Raw genomic sequence first — 26,044 nt, 5'->3', positions numbered from 1 at the left:
CTCTTCATTTCAGATAAGGAATCATAATTTCGAGTTGGCTCTCTCTGTCTCTTTGCGTCACCCTTAACATTTTCCCTTCCATAGCCTGGTGCGTTTAGATGGATGTCAACGGTAATTGCTTCAGAGGGCAACTGCATATAGTCAGGGGGATAACGATGAATTCCTACAAACGGCTGTAAAAAGTTAACTGCTTTTGAACTTAAACGTCTAAAAGTGACGGGAACAAAAAGAACACGAAGAAAAAATTACGGTCGTCTGCGGTGGCGTGCCTCGGATCTTGCTCAACCTTAGTTGACGGGTGCGGAGCCAGACAGGACTCTATTGAGGCCCGCAGGTGCGCAGGCACACGCTATCTATCGCGCCCGGTCCACGCCATAGGAGCGAACGAAGGCGAGAAAAATGGAGAGAGCAACGGACACACTTAACAAGCTGCCAGCTCAGAGCAACAAATCAGAAATGACAAGAATGCGGTACGAGCAACTGGTCCGGGAGTGCCGCTGCCAAGTAAGAGCTGTCGTCCGTAATGACGTAAGTTTGACGTCGCCCTTGTGCCGGCATGTGTATTCGCACCTACAGCGTCGTGCAGTTTTTTATCGCAGAAGTGCACTCCTTGCACTCAAGATTTCCCCCCTACTTCTGCTGCCATGCTGCAGCGCTCACAAAGATAGTTATCGAGGTCCAAGGTGACCTGTATAGCAATAAACACCCGTTATGTCTTCAAGAGCGTACACTGTGGACATCGCCGCGTAGATAAGAAGATAGGTTAGTCATGCTGTGTAGGTGACCTTGAAGAAAAATTATATGAAGAGGATGAAATATTAGACGAAGGAGAAGAGAGCATCGACAAAATGCATGTGCTTCTCCAGGAAACATTGTGATCTGCAGCAGAAACAGCCAGAGTTTCGCGAATGTATCAAGAATTTTTTTTTTTTGAACGTCGGGAAATTATTGCCGGTATGGGGTCCAAGCGATCTGAAGGCGGTAATGCCGAGAACTAGCATGAAACGTTTCCACATTGGATTTCCATGCTTAATTTCATGACTTATTTGAGGCATATGACTGGCCCTGTCTAGTGTAAAATGTCTCGTGCACATGCACTGTTACAGCAGGAATTTTGTGCTCCCGAAAAAGGAAGCTCGTTTACCTGGGTAAATAAAAATTTGACATTAATCTCCGTGAAGGACTTTCCATTTGGTATAAAAAACATCTTCTAACAGCCAAAGTGCTTTTGAAATAACGCCTTGTCGCCCAACTTCGCAAATAACCTTGAAGAGTTGATCCCTCTATTGTATAAGAAACCAAAGTTTTCTAATGTACTCCTGAGGCTGGTACACATCAGCAAGCTTCTTTCGTTAAGTCAACCTTTACAGCGGACCACAACATCACCACTAAAGGGATGCTAAATTGCTCTTAGCAGACGAAGCCATTTCTCTGCCAGCGCTGGAAAGGCTCAAGCTGTGCGTAAAATTTCTGATGTTTGATTCACAAGCATAGCAAGCCAGTCCTATTCGTTCGTCAACGCCAATTTCGATTGTTATGCATGCATACAGAGATCGTATAATGGAGAGTAGCTCTTAAGATTTTGGTCTTGTGGCAGCTCCGTTCGGTACAAAGAAGTTTGTCATGATCCTTTTATTTTCGCGTGTTGCTGCCTGAGAATGAGAGTAATGTTTACAGCTTTTAATTGCAGGTCACAGTATTTCACATCACCGAAGAGCACCCGCTGAGCCTTTCTGTTTCTAGCATGTTAGAGAACTATATTACGTTGAACGGTTTTTTGGCTTGCTCGAAGTGACAAGAAAATTGCTGTGCGCTTTGGGCTGCGGCGTAGTCACGTTGACAGTATATGTCTCCAAAAAGTAATCTACTTAGTGAAGTTACTTGTCAAGTTCATGTATTTAGTGTATAAGGAGTAATCTGTAAGATCAGGCGTACCGTAGGAGTTTAATGCTTTTTACAGCTCCAGCTGTTACTGCGAAGGTTCCCTGGCAAAGTGTGTTTGTCGTCGCCGTCGTCGTAGTAGCAGTAGTAGCCTAGAGACAAATTCACGCACTGGCGAATCGCGGAGGTCGCGTGACAGGTTTAAGCGAATTCGTTACGCTCTCTCTCCGCATTCCCAGTGCTCCCGAACCGTAACTAATTGACCGAAATAGATCGTGCGACGTCTGCAACTCGATAGTGTGAATGTGCCCCAAAAGCAACCCTGCAGCCTAACGGTACTGGAAGTAGGAAGAAGGTGGCGTGATGTGTTGAGAAGGGGGTTACAGTCACAACGCGCAGGCTGCGTCCTTCTGGACGTAATCATCATCGCATGCCAGGTAACGCTAATCCTGCGCGTTACCAGTTGTGCAATAGCCGTTCTAAGCGGGGAGTGGTAGATGAAAGGGGATAGTCCCTTCCCTCTATGGTCGAGGATAGGCACCTCTTCCTGCACTGTCACGCTAGCAGGGTGATGAGACTCTGCCGACGCCATTGGCTGGGAAGAGGCCCTTTGTCGAGGAAAAGCTGCGGCATTGTTGGGTTGCATATGACAATAGTGTGGCCGAAGCGAAAGCAAATTTATACATGCGGTAGATTCTTCCTGCATGACTTTGAATTGGAAGCGGTCCCAAAGTTCCACACACCCCTTTTTAAACCAAGGTGTGAGTACGAAGCTGCCATATCTTACGAACTTACGTGTGCGCTGAAATGGGACATCGCATTCACATGGCCACAAGCAGTTTCCTCTCTGTACGGGCCTGCACATCGATTCCAAATGACGCAAAGACAGTGCTACTCACTGGGGTCGATCCTCTACAGAATCCGAATCGGGATGAATACGATCCGTAAACCTTGCGACAGATACAGCACCGGATTCATGCTGTAATAAACACCAATTCACGCATAAATTACCTTGCATAAATGTCGACCCGGCGTGTGTCCCAAGCCTAGATGTGGTGTGACCGACCCATCTCGCTGCTTGCTGCTGCGGTGTCAGCACTGAGCGAGCTACCATGAGGAAGAACAGCATAAACCTGGCCTACCCAGTCGTCAAAAATACAAAAAAAAAAGAAATAGGCACGTGCCTCTATTTAGAAGTCGTGTCCATCACACGCTATGCGTACACAGGAAATGTATTGTGCAACGCTGACATTTCTAGTTGTCTCGTACAGCCAACTGAATCAACTCATTCCGACTGCCAGCAGTGTTCTTGCAGCTTGTTATTGGCAGGGCACAGCATGTGAGGAGTCGGGGCAACGTCACGAGGGGAGTAATGAATTGCCAAGAAACAGTGCAGCCCAGGAGGCGCTTCAGAAACCGTTTCCTGATCATCATGATCATCATCAGGCGCAGTAGTAGTAGAGCAAAGCCTTCTGCCACTAATCGTCACTGATCCTTCTCGCGCACAAGCCGCGGCCATCCGACCCCAGCAAATTTTCCCTGATCTTACCTGATCACCAGACTATACCACCCCCTTTCTTCTTCCCTTGAAATACACTCGAAAGAGAATGAATTTCCCTAGAATATCATTATAACTGCAGTTTGTTTCCTATTGCAGGCTCTCTTAGACTTCACATAAACCCTCACGTTTTCCTTTACATACTTGGCTGTGGTGTCCTATATATGATTTCAAGATTTTTTGTCACATTCCAAATTTCGGCATCGTAAGAGAATACCGGCAGCGTAAAACTCTTATATAAACGTCTTTTAAACGGCATCAGTAAGATGCCGTTCATTTGATAGGAGTGCATGCCAACTGCACTCCGTCCCCCGTCTTGTTCAGGTAATGTATTTCTTATGGCCCAGATCTGCGGCCACTGCTTGCCCTAGATGGATATATTACCTAGTTCTATTACCTCCCTGCCCACCATAAACTATTGTTTTAACAAGACGTCTGGTTTATAAATATTATTTTTAGCCAACCTATAGCTCCCCTTACTTCATCAGTGATCAAATATGTAACAATAAAGCTCAAGCTCTATACCTTCTTGCTTACCTCAACTCGGAATCGAGGTTGACATCTGCCTCATCGGCCTCCATTATGTAACAAGTGAACAGACGTAAGGTCCAGGCTCGCTTCAGTTCAGTACACAATAGAAACCGTGGAACCACTGCCTGCAAAAAAACTTGTGCAATCCAGATTTTGGCCTAATCCCAGAAAGATAGTGCAACCTCATTGGGCGCATTATCGTATGCGGTCACTCAGTCGTGCACGCAGTCTGGGCAGTGTGCTCTCCGCCCCAGTGTCCGAGTGACACATTTCCGGGCAGCACCCGTTCCGCTGTATATACTTTCTCCCAGCTCACTTCTTCCCTTTGCTTAATCCTGCATGCGTCTGTGTCTCGCGCGGTGGCGGCTCAGTTTCGTCGGTGAGGAAGCCTTCCTGCCGCCTAGAAGCCGGAAATGAATTCCAAGGTTCGTAAACGGGGTTCTTCATGTGCCCTTGGCTTTGAGTAGCTTTAGATGCCGTTCCTTTTTTCTTTCCTTTACAATACCTGCATGAAAAGCACCATACTGGCAGAACTGCGTCACCGTCGTTGCAGTATAATATGGTAGCCTAAAACGCCAGGTACGCCTGGCAGCGGGCGGTGTTCTCGTTCACACATAGATTGGGGCAAATTACATCCAGCAAACCAGGGGCAAATCGAAACTGAGAGAGACCTGTTTGGACGTTCATGTTTCTTCAGTTTTTCACAAACGTGATCAGAAGATAACAGCTTTTAGTCATGAGTCAAACTAACAGTTTACTATAATCAAACTCCATGATAAGGGAGGTGGTCAAAGCGACAGTTTTTGGAACAAGTCGATGACGAAGGACACATGGCACTAAGTGCATCCACGCGAGACTGACAACCTCCAAAAATGGCAGGTAACGACACTGACAAGTTAGTATTTTTTCCCCGCCTCTAACTTTCCTCAAACAGACATGAAACGATTCGACATAACGTACCACTGCTTTCGAGAAGACGTTTTTATTTTCACGAACAGAGTTTCGCTCTCTTTTTTCTTCTTCTGAGTCTGTGAAAAAAAAAGATCAAAAGTTTTTTTTCTCCAGCGAACCAGTGAGCTTCAGAGCGTTCGCTAAGAGCTCGGTGGCTTTCAACCGGAGCACCTCAGGCAGATTCTGTTCCGCCCTTTCAAAAGCAAATTATTGGTCTTCTTTGCAGGCGTCCACTGTCGTCCCATCTTTGCTTCTCATCGCCTCCCTGCCGTGGCTCTCCAAAGCGTCCAAAATGCCACCGAACATTATCTTCATTCTGGCTGACGACTTGGTTCGTATATCGGCGTTGTCCGCGGTCTTCAAGTGTGTTCCGCCTTTTCCCCGCATGTTTTGAGGTTTCAGTAATACTGCTTTTAAAACGCGGCACAAAAAAAAATTGAACTGAGAAAGTTATTTTAGTTGCCAGAAGTGCGCTTTAATATCTGGAATGGTAGCAAATAAACAAGCTGAAGTACCAAAAAAAAATTAGAGGACGGTCAGAAATCTGATACGACAGTTCTGCGAAATCAATTGGATTTATCCGCGATGATTACTTTGATTCTTTTACTTCACTGAACGCTTTTACTCTCAGCTCGAGGCTTCAAGCACACAACAAAATTTTTATGGCGGATAACGGTGAGCGGAGATGGGTTGTGGTGGGTGGCGGTGGGTGGATGGGCAGCCTCTTAGCTTTGTGGCTGAGGCGCGGAGGTGGCTGGTGCTTTTAGAGTGCAGCTGGTTGAAAAATTGAAGATTGGTTTTTAGGGAAAAGAAATGGCGCAGTATCTGTCTCACATATCTCGGCGAACACCGGAACCGCGCCGTGATGAGAGGGAGGAAAATGGGAGTGACGGAAGAAAGAGATGCCATAGTGGAGGGCTCCGGAATAATTTCGACCATCTGGGAATCTTTAATGTGCACTGACAGAGCACAGCACACGGACGCCTTTTTGCGTTCTGTCTCCATAGAAACACGCCCGCTGCGGCCGGGGGTTCATACCCGGGTACTCAGGCTCAGTAGCAGAGTGCTGTAAACACTGAGCCATCGCGGCGGATTGAGCTGGTTTTCGAACTGCATTTTTTAATTCGATTTCGCCGCTGCTTTTCGCTCGGCTGCTGCGTGGGTTTCTATTGGGAGGAGACCTTGTGCAGAGTGGAGGTAGGTGTGTTGGCTGTATATGGCGCTTCTGAGGGGTAGAGTTGGGTGGGTAAGTGGTGAATGGCGTTTCTGGAGGGTGATGTGGGCTGGGGTGAATGAGCCGGTAGATCAAGGTTGGCTGTAGGTCGTTGGGCAGCCCCCTAGGTAGAAGGTGCGGTGGGAAGGTGACTGGTGGGTGGTTTTAGAGGGGGGCGGGAGGGGGGGGGGGGGGTGCTGGAGGTTTCACTGTCTGAGGTACAGACGGGCGCCAGCTTCGCAGCAAAAGTACGCATTAAGCCCCCTCCTCGCACTTAAACCACAAAATCGAAGTATACCTTGAACTCGCAGTAATTATATCGGAGGATGAGCTAACGAAAACAGATCGTTACACGTACCCTGTTTTCTTGAAGATATGCTAACATTAGAATGGCATTTTTAAGAGTGCTGAAGCTGTGGCAACTGCCTGCCTTCTGCACCACTATGCACACTCTATGCATATTAAATCTACATCGCCATTTCTCGGCTTCTTCTATTACAGTCCACACCTTTCCATGAGGCTTCTTCCCAAAACAGAGGCTTGCTGGCTTCCAAAACGCAAGCTCCCGGGCTTGAAACGCTAGCACCGAGCTAATTTCGGTTTTCGGCTGATTCTTTCCTGCATCGTGTTCTGCAAAACGTTATCTCTGCATCCCCGTTGGTTCTCCTTTGTTACACTACTGTACCACTCGTTAGTTGCGGCAAATCTCAGGAGGTCGAACATTCGTCGTAGGTAACTAAAACAGAAATAAGTTAGCTTAGCCTGTATCATGCATTGAAATAGTATCACAGGTTGTACGTTGGTCTGTACTCCATCTCTCTATCAGGGCTGGGACGACGTGAGCTTCCACGGATCGCCGCAGATACCGACGCCCAACTTGGACGTGTTAGCCGCCGACGGCGTTATCCTCAACAACTACTACGTCCAGCCGGTGTGCACCCCGTCCCGTGCTGCATTGATGACCGGACTCTACCCCATACACACCGGTAGGTGGCGCGCATGCTCTGCAAAACGCTGGGTTTGCGGGCTATGATCAAACTGTCGTCTGTTTCTGTGTCAGTGACACCGTGGCAATGCACAGATAAAGCTGTTTGATGCGCAGGGTAGTACTAAGATGAGGTAAATGTTGAAGCTTCCGTTTAGGGATGACTAAACTGATAAAAACGCTCATGCTCACGACAGAACGAAAATATTACGCCACATTCAAAGCGTAAATCTGGTTTTAAGGGCTTTGTCAGTTCAATTTTTTTTTTGTGGCACGTCTAATTATATGACATAGGGATTCTAGCGGTGCAACCGCACTACACGACAAACAGGCCCTAGTCGCAAAGGGGCTCTCAGTAAGCACTGTACAGCGTCTCCGTGATAGTGCCTGGAGACAACTCGAGCTTGAGAAAAGCAGAAGTTGCAGGAGAGCTCGAATCACTCTCTATAAATTACAATTGTCATGAACAGGACAGAAGGTGCCCCTCATTGTAAGACAGGACAAAGTTCAATACCATTCGAGGAGACGCCACTTAATGATCGCAAGTGGGCAATGTGATTTTATGTATTGCGTGAAACAAATAATAAAAACAGCATCGACGAAAATGATGTAATAGCGCTTAGGACGAGACAAAAGAAACGAGGCACGCACTTGCAACGTCTCGTTACCTTTGTCTCGTCTTAAGCGCTGATGCATCCTCTCCGTCAACATGTACCAATCAGCCCGCACCAGCCCTCTTTTGAAATAACATCGAAATTTTGCCCTAGCATTTTGTTATCACCCAACTTTATGAATTAGGCCTCGGTGGATGAAAAAAAAAAACACAGAATCAGCAGCACGACCAAGACAACAAGGAGTCATGTTGATACAAAATAAATAACTTTAGTAGAGGTGCTGTATCAAATAAGGTACTTCCTCGAATCTTTTCAAAATTTGAGCTTCGAAGCATAATAAGTATGAATGACCCCGACTTGAAGCTGCGCTATCTGCCCCGGAAATCTTTGCTGAGTGCATAATTCAATGAACTGATTTATCAATGAATCATTTGTCCAGCACTGAATGATGCCTGTTGTAGCAAAAAGAAGAAAAATAAACACCTTGCGTTTTCGCACACGTTATCGGCGGCGAAGGCATATTTCCTACGAGTTAGCCAAATTTAGAGATGCGCAACTTTAAAATGTGCACAGTTCCATGCTGTAAGGCATGGTTTTCTTTTTTCCCATGTTCTTTAACCTCCAGGAATGCAGACACTCGTGATCCTGATCGCCGAGCCTTGGGGACTCCCACTAAACGTGAAACTGATGCCACAGTACTTTAAAGACCTCGGCTACGAAACCCACATAATAGGGAAGGTACGTGAAAATTAATAGAGAAAAAAGTCTAGTTGCTGTTTTGAATCGCAAAAGAAAATCTGGCGTTTCAGATCTTCTTCACGCATCCGCTACCATCTGATATGACTAGAAATTTCATCACTCGGAGTGACCTCCTGCATTTCATCACTTGATTGAAACAGTTCGCTGCTCTAAAGCAATTAAATAAGTTATCATTTAAGCAAGATTCAGATATTTCCAGCCTGTAGACGTAAAATGACACATTTATAATAGTTTGATTCTGTCTCAAACAATTATTGTCCCTTGCTTGGGGAAGCACCACCTTTATTAATCTAAATCGCATACACGTACTCAAAAAAAAATCTATCCGTCACACTTCAGAGCTGGGCTCGCAAGCACACGCAGGTGATGTCTTTGTTCGGTTTAATATAAAAGCGCGCATAATTTATATTTATACAGTTTGGCAAAAGGATACAAGCGGAAACTTGGTACCAGTCGGAAACAACTACAATCCACGGCCCTGTTTGAAAGGGTCCTTATTCACAAACTAATTGAGGCCTGCCACTGTTACGGCGCTCTCTGCCAACATTACACAATAAACATCACCATCACTCAATTAACATTGTCTCCACTGGGGTCTCCACCTTAAAACTTTCCTTTATGAGCAGAAGCAAGAATTTAATTGAATTTTCACTGCCTGGATAACCATTGATTATGGCCTGCTTAAAAGAATTGCCCTAATAATCATGTTTATGTATCTGCGTCATATGCTGTAGCTACAAATGCATCAACAATTTTTCTTTTTTCTCCTTTATTTCGTTTGTTCTACATATGATAAAACTGCACAGCAGTGCCCTATAATTATGAGAAAATTACTTTGTTTCACATTCGCTTTGTTTTAAGTTCGCTCCGGTTTACATTTTGCACACTCTTCTCTTCGTTCTGCATATGGTAGAAGTACACAACATCGCTGCGTGTCAAGTTGGGGAAGAAACTTGTTGTTGTGTGCCTTTGAAAGGAAGTTCAAAAACAGTCAAGTGTTCGGGCTTTAGTTGTTGTTGACGAAAATATCTTTGAATTTAAATTAGAATTGCTTTAAAGCACCTCGGCTAGGGATGCGAGAGAGACAATTAAGGCTCAATAACGGATGAGTCACTGTAGCATCCTGCTACAGCGCATGAAGTCATGGGCTGGAAAGCAGCCTCAGAAATGAATTATGGTGAAGGCAAAATTCAAGAACGCTCGTGTGCTGGAACCTTGATGTGCATAGTGTTACAGCCCACAGCGCAATTTTGTCACTCTCGCCACACTTCATGAATATATCTCATAACCTTGTGGTAACGTGCCCGAAACTGCTTTGAATTCGCAGTGGCATCTGGGCTACTACAAGAAAGAGTACACGCCCACTTACCGAGGATTCGACACCTTTTACGGTTACTACAACGGCGAAGAGGACTATTACAACCACACGCTCAAAGAGGTCTCGTATGCTCTTCTTCTTTCTTTTTTTTTTTTCAAAGCATATTTAGCGATGGGGCAGACGCTGCCCTGATGTGCCACGTGATCGCTCTGCGCATTGCAAATTCGCTTTGCCATACCCAACCATTCTGGACAAAACCATTTTAGAGCGGGAAAGTGTTCATGAATGTAATCTTTTCATATATTGTAAGATTTCACTATATAACAAACAATATATCCGTAGATTTCCCGTCGGCAAGCTTGCATGTTTTTATATTAACGTTTTTGCTATCGTCAAAAGCGTTCCCCACTGGTTTTCTACGGCAGTCTTAACTGCTCGATGTGAGCGATGGAAACGCTACAGAACAATGATTTTCCTACATATCAGAACAACGAACCATTATTTTCAATACTTCTATATCAGTACCTTAGAGTTTTCCAATATTCAAAATTTTGGTCCAAGAATGTTGGACATGCGTCCGAGTTGCTGACAGGGAGTGGAATGGTTTACCTGCTAGCATTGTAGCTATCACTGAACCATCATCTTTCCGCTCAGCGCTACTAACATTTCTTGAATCAGGCGCAGCATTGTCGTCTGTTTGAACTTGTCGCCTTGTACCCCTGCTTTGCCGTATGCGTGTACATATTATTTTTGTTTATTGCCCAGTGCACCATGCCCACGATGTATAAAAAAAAACTACCGAATTTGATAATTAACACCTAGTTCTTTTGTTCTCTATCTGTATTATGCATGAAGTGAAGCTTGAGTAGTTGTGTTATTTGCTGTCCCCCCCTATGTAATGCCCAGCCGGGCCCTTAGGGTATTTAAATAAATAAATAAAATAAAGAAAGTTCTGTTTCTGACGAGGCAAGGACAACGAACGTCGGCAGAGGGTATTTCTAACACAACCCGCGCAGAAGGAACTTGCATACAAGAAACGCCTGCAAATTCTAATACCCTAGATGTGTGCTAGAGGTACAGAGAAAGCACTACAGCTGATATGCCTACGTGGCTGCCTGAGCCGCATGGTCCAGATGCACCTGCGCGTCATCACAGAGGGGGGCATCATTCCTGGGCACGTTTGGAATACAAGCACACTCATCCAGTTCCTATAACAGCACCCGCTGATACATTATCCGCGGCTTCGTCAAGTAACAAATGGATGCTAAGTATGGAAACCTTTGTGAGCACAAACAAGGCAGATGGGTGCGGTCTTCCTACCAGCTCCTCACTAAAACAGTATGTTGGAATTACGGAGTTCGATCCCCAGTTCCACCAGGTACCCACCGGTTTTTCCAATGAATGCAAGCTTCCCCTCTCCTGGTGCTGACTTCTCTGTGATGAAATCCTTGGAAAACGGCTCTTTGGCCTCGCCTAGTGTAGAGCAAACCACCGTGTGTCGTGTCAATCTTTGGCCAAGCTTCTCTTGCACCGTTAAAAACCAACACCATCATCATCATCATATTTTTCACTGCTGGGCAGTGCCATCATTATTCGTGATTAAGGCCGTAATAAATGCAATAGGGAAGTCTGAAGGTATTTTATTGCCGAATCCTTCAGTTGCGAGATTCTTCAATGGCCGATGTGCTCGTGCGCCTGACAGGGTCCGCATCTGGGTCTCGACTTCTGGCTCAACACCCAGCCTCTGTGGAACGAGACAGGCCAATACTCCACTACACTGTTCACCCAGCAGGCCATAAGGCTGATCAAGGAACGAAACAAGAACAAGGTAACAGGCGCACGCATTTTCTTCTCACCCGGGTTTACAAAGTAATAGGAGCAGTGCAGTCACTTCGGTCGACACAGTATGCCTGAAACAAAATGCTTTAAATGTCAAGGAAGATCATTTTACTGACCTGGCCACTTTAATCAACTGCCGAGAGCTCATTCAACGCCAGGCCTTTTCAGTGACGGGAGAAGGGGGCGTACGTTACAGTGTCTACTGCAACCTCGTGTCGCGGTTTTAGTTAGAGCTAACAACTTCTGCACCTGACCTTGCTCGTTAAACAGCCGTATGCTGTATTTCACTGTGCCTTATTGCAAAAAGCACGCTGCGCAATTTGGAACAATTTGTGGTTTTGTGGTTTTGTGGCGTTTAACGTCCCAAAGCGACTAAGGCTATGAGAGACGCCGTAGTGGAGGGCTCCGGAAATTTCGACCACCTGGGGTTCTTTAACGTGCACTGACATCGCACAGTACACGGGCCTCCAGAATTTCTCCTCCAATTCTAGCCGCCGCGGCCGGGATCGAACCCGCGTCTTTTGGGTCAGCAGCCGAGCACCATAGCCACTGAGCCACCGCGGCGGCAATTTGGAACAATTGTTTTCACGTTTCATTCTCCTGCCTTCTTGTCATCCGTTGCTCCCCCGTGACGTCAGGGCTGACAGCAAGCAGATTCCGCTATTCGCTCCGATCGAAAGAGGGCTGACCGACAGCAAAGAGAACCGTGCTATTATGGCGGAAGATTTTGCGTCCGACGACCCTTAAGTGCTGCCAGTACTTATTTCGTGGCAAAAACCTGATCCTTTACTAGAACTTGGCGCAACACAACAAAGATGATGCGAATTTAAGGACCCGATGCCATAGCTAGCGTGAAGATAAAATTTTAGAGACAGAGAGAGAGAGAGAGATTTATTTACAAATAAAGACAGAGAGCCCACGTGTGCAGCTCGGCAGGCGAAAATTTCTATCAGAACACGAGTGCAGAAGCAGAGTTCAAGCTGCTGTATTCTATCGCATCGAAAGCAACTGTTAGCCGAAGATTACTATTAGACCGGTGCTACAAACCGTTATAGCTGACTTCTCACAAATATATATATATATATATATATATATATATATATATATATATATATATATATATATATATATATATATATATATATATATATATATTTATATATATATATATATATACCCTGAGGAAGGACGGTCCTCCGTCCGAAACTGTCGGTATTAAATTAAGATAATTGCAAGGTTGTGACCCCTTCTTTTACATATATATATATATAATAATGCCACGCAGGGGGGGAATAATGCCACGCGCCTAACGCGCCGCGCGACCTCCGCGCTGAATCGAAGACGACGACGAAGCGGCGGTGGACTCTCGCGGCGCGCTTGTTCTGTTTGGTGTCGTGGAAGCTGGCTCTATAATTAAAAGAAGGCTCCCGCTCCCAGTCTTGGGTTCTTGCCGACGCCTACCTTCGCGGCTCCTCTGGTCGTGACAATATATATATATATATATATAACGGCTCTCGGCCGTTAAAAAGAGGAGGTCGCTTGTACTGTGAACCCCTGTCGAAACGTCTCGTCACGCAGAATCGTCGAGCGTTTACTGCATCAGCGATACGCGATCAAATTTTGAGTAAATTTTGGTAAAACGGGCAAAGAGACTCACAACATGATTAAGGAGGCTTACGGTGACGCTGCCATGGGTAGATCAGGTGTTTTTGATAGGCACAAGCTTTTCCGAGAAGGTAAGGAAAGAGTGGAGGAAGACGACCGCTTCAGACGCCCTTCGACCAGCAAGACCAACGAAAATGTGTAGCGAGGGAAACATTTACTTAACAGTGATCTATCAGAATGATTGCTGATGACTTGAGCATTCCTCAAATCCAAGTTTTTGGGACCGTGACAGAAAACTTACCCATGAGGAAAGCGTGCGCGAAGTTGGTGCCGGAAGTGTTGTCAGAGGAGGAAAAGGCCAACCGGTAGGATCTTCTTCGTCATCTGAATGAGGACCCCGATTTTTTGTCCCGCACAAGGCGGCAACGCTGTCTCAGCCCCCCTACAGCCTCGACTTGGCCCTGCCAGACTTTTTTCTGTTCCCGAGAATAAAATCGACGCTCGAGGGGAAACATCACGAATCGGTAGAGGTGGTTCAACAGGCCGTGACGAGGGAACTAAACAGCATTCCGGTCCAGGCGTTCCTGGAGGCGTACGAAAATTGTAAAACTCATTAGCAGCAGTGAGTAGGTGCGGAAGGGTGCTACCTTGAAAAATTGTAATCGTTTGTACTATTCTCTTGAATAAATTTTGTTTAAAAAACGAGTCCTACTACTTTCAGAACAGACCATGTGTATATATATATATATATATATATATATATATATATATATATATATATATATATCACTCAAATCGAAGTTTGTCACCACGTAAAGCAAAAAGGTGCTTCTCATGAAGAGAAGACGTAATTTTTTTTTTCCTGTTGGAAGTGTTTATGGCCTTCTGTATTTCACCTCAAATATTTTGGGGGGGAAACTGTTTATGAGGTTGTTCGTTGCCTTCTTATTTCTGCTTTAAGGAAGGAGCAAAATATCCTAATCGGTATCAGCAGAGGTCGGAGAGCGGAAACCTGCCCCAAAGCTTAGCTTCTAGAGCCATGGCATTTACCATCGCTGTTGATATACGCCTGGCGTCGAAGTAACGCCTGGCGTCAAAGTATCGACAAATTGAGCAAGAAGAACGAGTGCTGTAATTTTTTTTATTTTTTCCTTATGACTGGTTTTTCTAATATTGAAACTTGTGGAAGTGTTTTGGAGGGCTCAGGTGTTCTGGCCGCAACTCTCGAGCGACAGCGCATGGTGCAGGAAAACGATATTTTCCTCACTTCAGTATTCGTTCATTTGGCACAGGACGTTTCACCACCGCGACAAGAGCGTTTGTAGAGTTACTGCCACTGAGTACGGAAAATTGTCTCTGCCATGTTTTCTGCAGCCGTTCTTTCTCTACCTGAGCCATCAAGCAACTCACGGAGGGGTTCAGGTACCACTGGCGGCACCAGAGGAAAACATCGACAAATTTCCTTATATTGGAGAAAGGAATCGGACCATATACGCAGGTAAGACGTCGGAGAAGAAACTGTAGCTCGAAGTATTTAACGAGACTGCGTCACGCTTAGTGGGCGGCTTGACTGCTGGATAGATTCGTAGAGCTATCGAAAAAAAATGTACTGTTTACGTGTAGTGCGCGAACCGCGTAACTCAGCGGAAGCTCAACCAAAGGCTGCGCACGAACTTCCGGGTTCTGTTGACGGCTGCGAGTATACTCACATTCCGGAGAGATCACCACTGGATTCATGCGCCTCCTTCTCAAGAACTACCGAGTCTTGGTGCGCTCGCAGTTATGATAACTTCTTCCACGAATATAGTGATCTAGAAGTATTGGGTAGTGGAGAAAGCCACGTGGCCTACGCGCGAGGCATAATTGTGTTGAAACTCACCCGAGGGCGCGCGAGGTAAGTTGCCGAAGAAAGGCACATCCGGAAGGCACATCAGGAAAGAATTTCTCTATGATAACTCAAGAAGCAGTACCCTACTCTTTGAAGCTAGGTCAGGGTGTCTTAGAACGCGCAGCTACAAAAAGGAAATTTAACGAAGATGATGACACATGTTCTGTGTGTGGTAGACTTGTAAAAGTAATTGAACACCTGATACTCAAATGTGCTGGCATCCATCCGGATGTCGATGCAGGCACAGTCACTCTTCCTGAGCCCCTAGAGGTTAGAGATAACAATGGTTATGTAAATAAATCTGTGGTGGAAGTTAGCAAAAAGCGATTGGAAGATTGGTGGCTGAAAAGCAGAGAAGTGACATCAGGTTAGAAGTGTAGGAAACCATAGTTAAAGAAGATGGCGAATTTTAATGCGAATTTACAACACAGTTGAACAAAAATAAAGGAGAAAAAGCTGAGCATGGTGGCAATTGCCACGATCCCGCTTCAAAGGGGGCGCTCCTATCCATCCATCCATCCATCCATCCATTCGAAGGCTGGCTGAACTGGTGAGCGGGCAAGGCGCGCGGCGGCAAGTTATCTCAGACTTCGGCTTTCTTGTGTTGCAGTTATATATTCAAGTTACTAATAGAATTTTGATGTAAAGAACGTTAGAACGTGATCGAAGCACAGAGAAGAGCGCGTACCACTTGCTTTCCGCGTGTCACTAGTTCTCGCATATTCAATATTTTATAATTATATTTTATATCCAGCTGTGCTTGTCCCACATACCCAGAAAATCTAGACAAAAGCATTTTTCAGCGGTAAATAGTTTATGCATGCAATTGTTTTATATATTGTAACATTTCACCATAACATTCAATATATCCGCAGATCTGCCCTCGGCAGGCTTGCATTTTGTTGGTGGTAATGTTCTTGCTATCGTCAAAAACGTTCCCCATTGGTTTTCTATGGCAGTCTGAACTGCTCCATGCGAGCGATGAAAAAGGTTTAAAAGAAAGGTTTTGTTACTCATCGGAAGAATAGACCATTACCTTGAATCCTGCCATAACAGTACCTTACATATTCAAAATTTTGTCCAAGTATACGCTGGGCATGAGTCATGCTCGAATCGTGGGAAAGTACGACGCGTACTGGATGCATGCATGTGGCTGCGCTTTTCTGGCAAGAGGATATCAGAATGCAATTGGAATGCATATTTGTGAAACACATGAGCCTTTCAAGGAGCAAAAGTTCGAAGTGATCACTGAAAACTCAAGATCAACAACAAATACACCGACGCAAAAGAATACTGCATGACAGGAGAGTTTCTGGACAGACAGCACACATAATGCCTTTCTAATATACAGCAGCCCAACCTAATGTTAAGGTAACTGATATGCCACCGCCGGCTCTTATCTATGGTACAGTTTAGGAACTTTCCGCTTCAGACTTCTCTCCTGCTGTTTTTGCCCGGCACTGTCTTTCCCTGCAGGCCTTGTGAATACTGGGAAAGGATTTTTGCCGTGCCTTCGGGCTTATATCACTCCTTGGGAATTTCAATCTATGTACTGTGCCTTATGATTTAACCATGCTAAAAATAAAGAAACAGAACCCCCTCTCCGAAGCAATATAAGACGCTTCTCTAGATGTGCTCACCCGATGTACAAGAGCTGTACAACATAGAAATAATAAAATAAGTGCAAAAATGGAGGCAAGGGACGGAGAGTAGACAAGGACGAGCTCTCATAGAAGACAGCTCAAGCCCTCACAGAGGGCTTGAGCTCACAGAGGTCTTGAGGTTTCGCCTGAACGGTACGAGTGTTGTTGCGAACCTTTCTTTTCCTCAAAAATCCCAATTTTTCTCTCACAGTGCGATTTAGGTGCCTACCAAGAAGTGAGATAGCTCTGCGTCTTCCTTTTTCCTTCAAACTTATTTCTCGCAGAGCAGTATGAACGAATCGAAGATCAGACAAAATTGATTAGCGAGAGCTGATTGGCACCATAAGCGTATCGTGTCTAGAATTCTTTGCGTTCATGTTTTTCTTCGCTGCGTACGAACATGCAGCAAGTTTTTGGCAATTCGCTTGTTTTATTGTCACACTTGTTGAAAGCTAACTTGCATATCCCCCTTTGCGCTTTTCGTCTTGGCTCTTTCTCTCGTCTTTCATCACGGCTATGAATCTTGCATCACGGCTGTACCCCGTTTTCTTGCCATTGCCCCTCTAATGTTTCTCGAATTCAAACTCAGTTGGGATTAAGTGGCAAATGGCAATCGTATGGGGCAGAAAATAAAACTAAAGATTGAATGTTTAAAGCCGGTCCTCATGCCAGGCACGTATCCAAGGGGGAGCCGGAGGAAAACTATCCCCCCCCCCCTCCCTACTTTTAAAATCAAGCTCAACCCCGCGCCTACAGGGCCTATGGAAGCTTTAGGACAAATCGCAAGAAGGAACTGAACTTCAAGGAGAAAATGTTCAATAACTGCCAAGTTTTATTCCAGAGTCATTAATTTTTATCAAGTAAAGTTTAAAAGTTATCAGCATCCCCTCGGTATTTCATGGCGGCTAGCAAACAGCAGGCGATGAGACGGCGCCTCTGCGCCGGTGCACCGACGCCAGTACCAATTCTTGGAGGCATTGAGAGCCTACATTCCGCGCAGCGCCACCACATGATTGCTCCGAGTACTAGCACCTGTCACTAGCTTCATCAAACTGCTGCTAAAAAGTGCAGAGTACAGCTTCGGCTGCAAAAAGCTATCATTTTGCCGTTTGGTGCTGATGTTAAAGTGTGTTAAACTGCTGTTAACGCAATACCTTCGCTTATAAGCAGTGAGCCCTTTAAAGAGACACTGAGGAGAAATTGAAGTTGACTTGCATCGACAGAATACCAGCTCCTGATTATAAAAACGCCATTCATACTGACAACAAAGCTCCTGTAACATAGAAAAGAGGAAGAACCAAAATACAGGTATCGCCGCCACAGGTCAAACTCGCAAGTACAAGCTTCATGGCGTCATAGCACAAAACAGTGTTGCTAGAACCAATAGTTCTAGCAACACTAGGACACGAGAAGCTACGAATCACTGAGGCGCAGCAAATGCATGCGCAAATCTCCTTGACGTCGTAAGATGGCGCCACGTACCCGATAGCTACGCGCGCTCCTGCAGCGCCGGGACCAATCAGCGCTTGCTCTCAGCGGTATGGGGGCTCCCGGTATTCCGCTAACGGTAACAAGGTACACGGTATGCTAAAGGCGTCTATTTGCGAGAACTTCGTTGACGACTTCGAGAACGGGTTCCATTGTAACGCTGGCAAAACGCCGGTGCAAATGTAAACGAAGCGACGGCCGCAATAGCCGATAGATGCCTTCAACGTGCGGCCGGCGGTAGCTTTCTTTTCGGCTGCTGCTGGGCCGCACTGCTGGCTGCCAGAAATCACGGAGTCTGCGTTACGTCATGTGAATGTCATGTTTCACGTCACTTAGTTCTGTGTCGTCATAGCAGAATCCCAAGTTTGAATCAGAGCGGCGGGAAAAACTATTTCAACTTCGAATCCAAATTTCTTAGAAATAAATGCAGCTTTCGCTGCCGGCCAAGTGGCAATAAAGCCATGAAATGCCGAACTATCGGATTTTGCTATAAAAAAATATTAATAGAGCTCTCCTCAGTGTCCCTTTAAAACCACTGGAAATTTACTCTCCGCGTTTTCATTCCGAGTGACCCATCGTTCCATTTACGCAGCGACCCTTGCTCGACTGAATGTTACCTGATAAGATACTACGAAGGAAGGCGAGAATTGCCCACTCCTACTGCTTTAGGAGGGAGTACGGCGGGACTAAATCATTTAAGAGTAGCATAAAAGCAAAAGAAAAGGTGGCAGAAGAGGCATCGTCGGAAAGCGAACATCCCTTCCTTCCAACTTAGAGGGTCCTGAGGGCATGTATGCTGCGAACGATCCGCTTAAAGGTATCGCAGATCGATGTTACCATCTACCTGCAATACCGATGTTTAAGAAGCAGAACAAGTACCTCCGAAGCCACCGAAACTGTCTCAGCACTCGTCTAGTGCAAGCCCGAAGAGCTAACTCCGTACATGGTTCGTGCCTAGTAAAGGGCACTTCGAACACCCAAGGTTAAGCAGGATGCCTGGAAGAAGCCCAGGAGAAGTGGTAACCCACCCTGACCTTTGCAGGCATGGTGGACGCAATGGACGAGTCCGTGGGCGACGTCCTCGCAGCGCTGCAGCAGGAGCACATGCTGGACAATTCGGTGCTCGTGTTCAGCAGCGACAATGGCGGCCTCCCGTGGGGCGAGCACGCCAGCCGAGGCATCAACTGGCCCCTGCGGGGCGCCAAGGGCACCCTGTGGGAAGGGGCCACGCGGGCGGCTGCGTTCCTCTGGTCGCCCCTCGTCAGTCGCGGCCGGAGGGTCTCGCACCAGCTCATGCACATCGTCGATTGGCTGCCCACGCTCTACCGCGCCGCCGGTAAGTTGTTGTTGCCCTCCTTGTTGTTGTTTTAGTTGTACCTAGGTTAGTCGTCCTGCGCTCGTCCATGTCTTCACAGCGTACTGATACGCTACAGTGTGAATGCGCGGTGCCAACGCTTCTGGCGGTACCAACGCTTCTTGCTGCGCCGTGGTGAAACACGCTACTGTTTGAAGATAAAAGCACACCTGTGGAGCAGGCATCTTCCCAGTTCTCGCCTTACAATTAAGGAATTGGAAAGCTAGCACCTCCCCCCCCCCCCGCATTCCACTACGCATTATAAGAAATTCGAACAGTGCCCACCCAATGTAGCTATGCCTAGCGGCCTAGAGCTCTTCTATGGCAGCCACTTGAACATTCTCTTTCTTTCTTACATCGCAGATGGTGTCAGTGAGCTATGTGTGAATGTTCAGAGTCATGCGCCACGTGGATGACAGCCAACGGAACTAGAAGCGCTTGTCCCGAATTCTCGCTAATGATGTTATTCGTACCAGGTAATCCAGGATTCTATTTATGAAGTATCGGTTTTAGTGCAAAGAATATTCTTCGCACTGCGCTAACATTGGTAATTTCTCGGTGCCTGAACGCTACATGATCGAGTACCGTCCTGCACCATCACTGCAGCTTCTTTCTGCCCACGACATTCCCTGTGCGGCAAGCGAAGTCTTTCACAGGAATAAAGTCGGCAACGTGTCGTGGCTATTGGCGTAAAACGTAATAACCGATAACTCCTGCGTGCACCCGCTGGCCCACGAGAATGTCATTCTTGTGGGCCAGTAGTCCTCACTCCCGAAAATTTGGTCTACCATCTAGTCTTTTGATAGAGCTGGTCCCGACCTGTGCGCGTGCCTTGTTGGGGGTGGCCATATGAGGGGAGTGGGGAGGGCGGAGGGTCGGTAAAGCTTTCACAGGGACGCGGGTTTATTATTGCGCACTTGTGGGGAGACGGCTGGCAGTTGCCCGGTAGCCACTGCTGGTGAGCCAGCGGAGCGGACCGAATACGTCGAGCTATCTAGGCCGGCCGCTGGACCGTCCGGATCGCGAGCGTCCGCGCTCCCGCTTCGTTGGCGGCGCCGGTGAAGACAGCAGCGTCGCCATATAGATGCTGACACACTAGCATCTGGAACGATGAAAAGAGCGTTTGCACAATAGGTTACATACAGTTCATTCACTGAGCAGTAACGCGAGTAATATGGGCAGTGAGAGCAGCGTACGGTTATGAAGACGTTCACCTACTATCGCACTCAAAAGTTTAAGGTAAGCGTGTTCTCTGAAAAAGTTTGCTGTAGCTCTGCCTCGCGACTCAGTAACGTAGTATTGTTCAAAGCGTATAGATCATGCGCGGCCCCTCATACCTTCGCACATTTCAGGCCGCTGGATTACTTACTATGCAAACATAAATTTATTTTCGTGCTCTCACGTTCCGTAAACTTTTGGCACGTGTGTACAGAATGTCTTCAACAGTCTAGGTTGGGTCAAACGTGCGTGTACGGCCATCAGTGTGCGCAAGGCAACAAGTGACCAGGATTGACTGCTTCGCAATGGTCTTGGCTTACGAACAGCAGTTCAACTGCTGCTGATACTTGTTTCGCCCGGCTTAGGATGGAATTCAAAAGAGGCCTGTTTTTTGCTTCCAGCGATTATAATGAATATCAGCTGAGTTGGAGTAGCTAAAGCATCGGTGTGATAACGCCCGGCACGACCACGCACAAGTATTCCTTAACTCTTACGTGCTCCACGTCAAGGCCGGGGCTAGTAGAAAGGCAGGAGCACCTCTGGTGGAGCATTGTATTAAATGAGAATTTTACCAGTTTAAAACAATAAACGGCAGTCTGAATTTGTCTTGATACCTCTCCACGGTTTCAAGACTTCTACCGCAGGCTAAGATTTGAAGATGCAACCAATCTTTTCGATCTGAGCAGTGCTTCCTTGCCAGCGTTTATTTTTTACACTGTTAGCTATTCTTAGCTGTTTCCTCAAAAATGTGGTTCGGCGGCGCCTCCGTACGATAAAAATTCATGTCCCATTTACGAGCCCAGAACCTCCCGCATACTAGGCGGATGCCGTAACCCCTAGGGCCCGCTGCAATGGCCAAGTGGTTACCGCGTTCACTCGAATATATCAACTCTAAAATGCCTCAACTTCGCGATCACAAGCCAGCTAACGCAGTATCGGTCGGGGTACAAATTCGTAACTGTACTGTGTTTTTCATTCAAAGGCTTGCCAAATGGAATATATTACGACTACCTATTGCCTCTATGCTACAGGTAGTCGTGGCGGCTGCTGTCACTTAGGAACCTGAGGAAGCTCCGGTTATCATTATCAGTCATCGACGTTGAGCTTTCAGCCTAAGCAGCTTTTAGACCAACCTCCTTTAGTAATCTTGGTCGCAGGGGTAAATTTAATAAGGAGCCCCCATCAAAGGTTCTTAACCTAGTAAAGCCGTGCTGACCCCTCTTTTGCGACAACAAAAAATATTCGCAGGACGGTTACCACCGCGCACCGCGAGATTTAGCGACATTTGAAAGCGGCATGCATAAATGTAAGCCATACGTCCATTTCCGGTCTTTGAGGTCCTTAAGGTCCTTCTCCTGCACGTGTACATATAATGTGGCTTACGACCACGTCAGCGGCCCGTGTTAAACATTAATCAATGAAGTAATCCATACAACCACAGGCGGAGACCTGTCGAGGATGAAGCACCTCGACGGCCACGACATGTGGCTCCATCTATGCGCCGACCTGCCGTCTCCGCGGACCGAGATCCTATACAACATCGACCCTGTGGCAGACACGGCGGCGCTTCGCTACCGTGACTACAAGCTGGTGTTGGGCACCGCCGTGGGAGGTCTCTACGACCAGCGCTTCCAGACGCCCGGCGGCTCTCGGCCCTACGCGGACCTGGACAAGCTAATGGCGCAGTCCAAGGCCGCGCGCGTACTGCGAGACTTCTACAACACGGGTGCCTTCCTCTTCCCCAGCCAGTGGCGGCAGAGGGCCACGCTGAGCTGCGGCCCGCAGGGGGGCCCCAACTTCGTCAGCGGCGAGCCGCCCTACCTCTTCGACCTAGCGAGGGACCCCTGCGAACTGCACAACCTGGCACCGAAGAACAGGGAGGTAATCAGCAGTGACGTCATACCTGTGCTGTTGCGTCGCCATTCAGAACATACCTCGGTCGATCGCGCTGCGCGGTGCGTCGCGGCGGTCTGAAGTACGCCCTAAATGAGTATGGTAAGGTAAAGCCCATTGCGGCCTTTTTGCGCAAGGCGGGGTGAAAGGCCCATTCTCCAAGTATTTCATGCTGGAGAAGCCGAGGACCAGGCCAGGAGAAAACTTGTACCCATTTAATCACCAGTGGTTATACCCAGCGGCACTGGAGATCGAGCCCCGCATCTTCGGCATATGATGGCAGATGCTCTAACCACTAGACCACCGCAGCTATGAGGCCCTACACCCCGAAGCTCCACTTGGGCTGTGAGGAACGCTATATAATGGAGGCGTCCGGATCAGTTTCGGCCACCTAGGATTCTCTAATGTGCATTAACGTCGCACAACAGGCACAAGAGTTTGCACATCGCCTCCCCCCCCCCTCTCCCGTCGTAAGAATGCGGCAGCCGCAGCCAGGATTCCATCCCCCAACATGGGCTCAGCAGCCGATAGCCTTAGCCACTAAGACAATGCGGTGGTTTTAAATAAAGCATGCGCCTGTGACCTACACAGCAAAAAAGTTTGCATACTATTTCATAATTCCGGACGTGCCACATTGCAAACATCCTGAATCTACAGTAAAGACTGGGAATATTGCCGGATATTTTTTTTAGGCAACAGATACCTGCGATGCCTAACAGCGATAAGATAGGCGGGAAAAAAAGAGACCATTTTTCTTGTATCTTCGTGCAATATTCTTAATTCTACGCAGCGAGAAAAATTAGTCTCTAGAACCGGTATCGTGCTCCATTAGATAACGTTGTTGTTGCGTCTTGTTCGAGACTCTAATTAGAAATATAACTGCACTACCTAAAACAAAAGGTGTCTCACCGACTGAAGGGCACCTGCTGAAAATAGTTGCGCTATAACCTCGTACAGGCTTCGTCGTACAAATGTCATACAATTTGTATGATATTGTATGACATCTACAAACAATGTACTATTTTGCAAAAATGAATGACGTTTGTATAATAATCTTGTATGATTCGTATGATAACTGGATGACATTTGTATGACAAGCTCTACGAGTTTAACACGGGGAAGCTTTGGGCCAGTTGGTCAGACATGTTGGGGAGGAGGGATAACCGCAAACTTGACAGGACTGAAGATCGAGAAGAGGACAGGACGAGCGGTAAATACCGCTCGTCCTGTCCTCTTCTCGATCTTCAGTCCTGTCAAGTTTGCGGTTATCCCTCCTCCTCTACGAGTTTATTACGTCACAGACTTTTTATGCCATTTTGACCAAGAGGATTATTTATTATTATGTCAAGTATAAACTGTCTTCTCATCACCCCAACCAATCCTCAGTAAGCCCTTGCAGATTGACTGCCAGCGAGCCTGACATTGTACGCACTTCCCTCTCTGCAGTTGGTGGCGCTGCTGAACCGTAGGCTGGCCAGCTACGCAGTCACCTCGGTCGCTCCGCGCAACCAGCCCAAGGACCCGAGAGCCTACCCGGAGTACCACAACGGCACATGGGCGCCGTGGGAGAACTCAGCTTCCATCTAGCGGCCAGTGCAACAAACACTGCAAACCCAAACTCCACCAAAAACTTTGTCACATGCGTTTGCTGCGTTTGCTGGGAGCATGCGAACACCAAATACATCGTAATAAGGGAGCAATTACTCATTGACATCCACCCGAGCACCGACATACGGCTAAAAGGAAAGCTGTACAGCTTTCTCAGAAACTTTCTCAGAAAACTCTCAGCTTTCTCAGAAGTGGTGTTCCCGGGTTCGAACCCTGGACCAGGACGAATTTTTCTTTAACTACGAAGTTTCTGAGAATGCTGTAAGGCTTTCCTTTGTAGCCGTATAGCTGCGCTCGGGTGGATGTCAGTGAGTAATTACTCCCTTTTTACAAATCTACCCCACCTTGGGAGTTTCCCCTAAACACTTGACCAACCAAATACATCGTGTACGTGGTGATAGTTTAATGGCGCTCTTATGTAAAAGCATAACAGCGTCTTCTGCATCCGCATAATAGGCTTAGAATCGTGGTTGTAGAACCGGTGAGTGAAAGCCTTCGTCTTCCATCATCATCGTCGTCAAGTTTGGTTTCTCTTTCGTTAGCGGGCCGTATGGTTGAATGCAATGCGATAAAGCAGCTGCTGGTCATCAAACTTAACGTAGAACATTCCTAGAAGAAAGAACAACTGCATAATTTTAAACATGTTAAAGCCTTCCACTAGCCCAGTTATGAACTCCCGCGTTTAACTCTTTTGTGTACGTATAAAAGGTGCTGATTCTATGCAACGCCCATTTCCTAGCTGCCTCTTTTTATTATTAAAATGCACCATCTAATATTCATTCACTCTAAAGGCAGTAATATATGTCAAAACTGCTTCAACCTGCAAACGTCAGATGGCAAAGTAGGGTGATTGTGCACGCCGCCATTGGGGCGCCAAAAGTCAATCATGGGCATTTAAGTCGGTCGCTAAAATTTCGCCGCAACGTTTGGGATCGGAGCTTTTTCTCCCACGGATAGTCGCTTGCACTTATAGTGAGCATTGTACCAACTACTAAAGTACGATATTTCACCGCTGGGGCATTATTTCGGCCGAAGAGTACCGCCAGGTTATAAGTCACTGCAACATACGTTGGCGAACCTCGAATCAATAATTTAACCGAGTGGCCTTCCGTTGCTATGCTTCCCAAGTTTTTAATTTACATAATATTACTCATCGTGAACATGGTCACGCGTGTGACCAGTAAATATTTTCGAATCGCTCATCCCCATCGGATCATTTAACACATATACAGTATCCTGCTTTTAAATGGCAGCACTAAACAAAATCGTTATCCATCTACATAATTTATACAACTACATAAATCTCATTCCTCTTCACCATGGTTCCGTCCAATTATTCATTCCCATTTTTTTCTTCTCACTTGTGTACCGTCAACTTTTTTTTTTTAAATCAACTCTACTAGAGAGTTCATTCAACCACCTTACCCACCTGCGAAAATCCCACCTGACCCGGCAGCGGTCACTACGTACTCTTCATGTCATTCTCAAATAGGGAAAGTGCATGCTTCTCAGATACAACCCATGTCCAAATAACTTTAATAAAGTCATTCCCTGTTCGACGTCAAGTTCCTTCAGCTGTTGTCTCACCCGACAGGGATACGTCTGACATTGATGCAAAAGCAAAAAAATGTTGCGAACACCAGAACATTGCAAGACTGTCTTATTCAACGACCCGCGATGAGACATGGTGCGGGCTAG

General features: G+C 46.6%; 1 protein-coding gene across 1 annotated transcript; it reads left to right on the top strand.

Annotated features, from left to right (window-relative positions):
• The first annotated feature begins 348 nt into the window (after positions 1–348).
• On the top strand, positions 349–26,044 carry LOC149341409 (arylsulfatase B-like). Its single transcript, XM_089543504.1, has 10 exons — positions 349–528; positions 5,148–5,252; positions 6,961–7,120; positions 8,359–8,471; positions 9,820–9,930; positions 11,513–11,638; positions 14,629–14,752; positions 19,316–19,609; positions 22,287–22,726; positions 24,185–26,044. Exons 1-10 carry the CDS (start codon positions 400–402, stop codon positions 24,323–24,325), a joined length of 1,743 nt encoding a protein of 580 aa, XP_089399630.1. The 5' UTR covers positions 349–399; the 3' UTR covers positions 24,326–26,044.

The sequence above is a fragment of the Amblyomma mixtum genome, chromosome 5, assembly GCF_055824585.1.
Source record: "Amblyomma mixtum isolate Tamu chromosome 5, ASM5582458v1, whole genome shotgun sequence".
In the NCBI taxonomy this organism is placed as follows: Eukaryota; Metazoa; Arthropoda; class Arachnida; order Ixodida; family Ixodidae; genus Amblyomma; species Amblyomma mixtum.
This window is presented reverse-complemented; position numbering and strand designations above follow the sequence as displayed.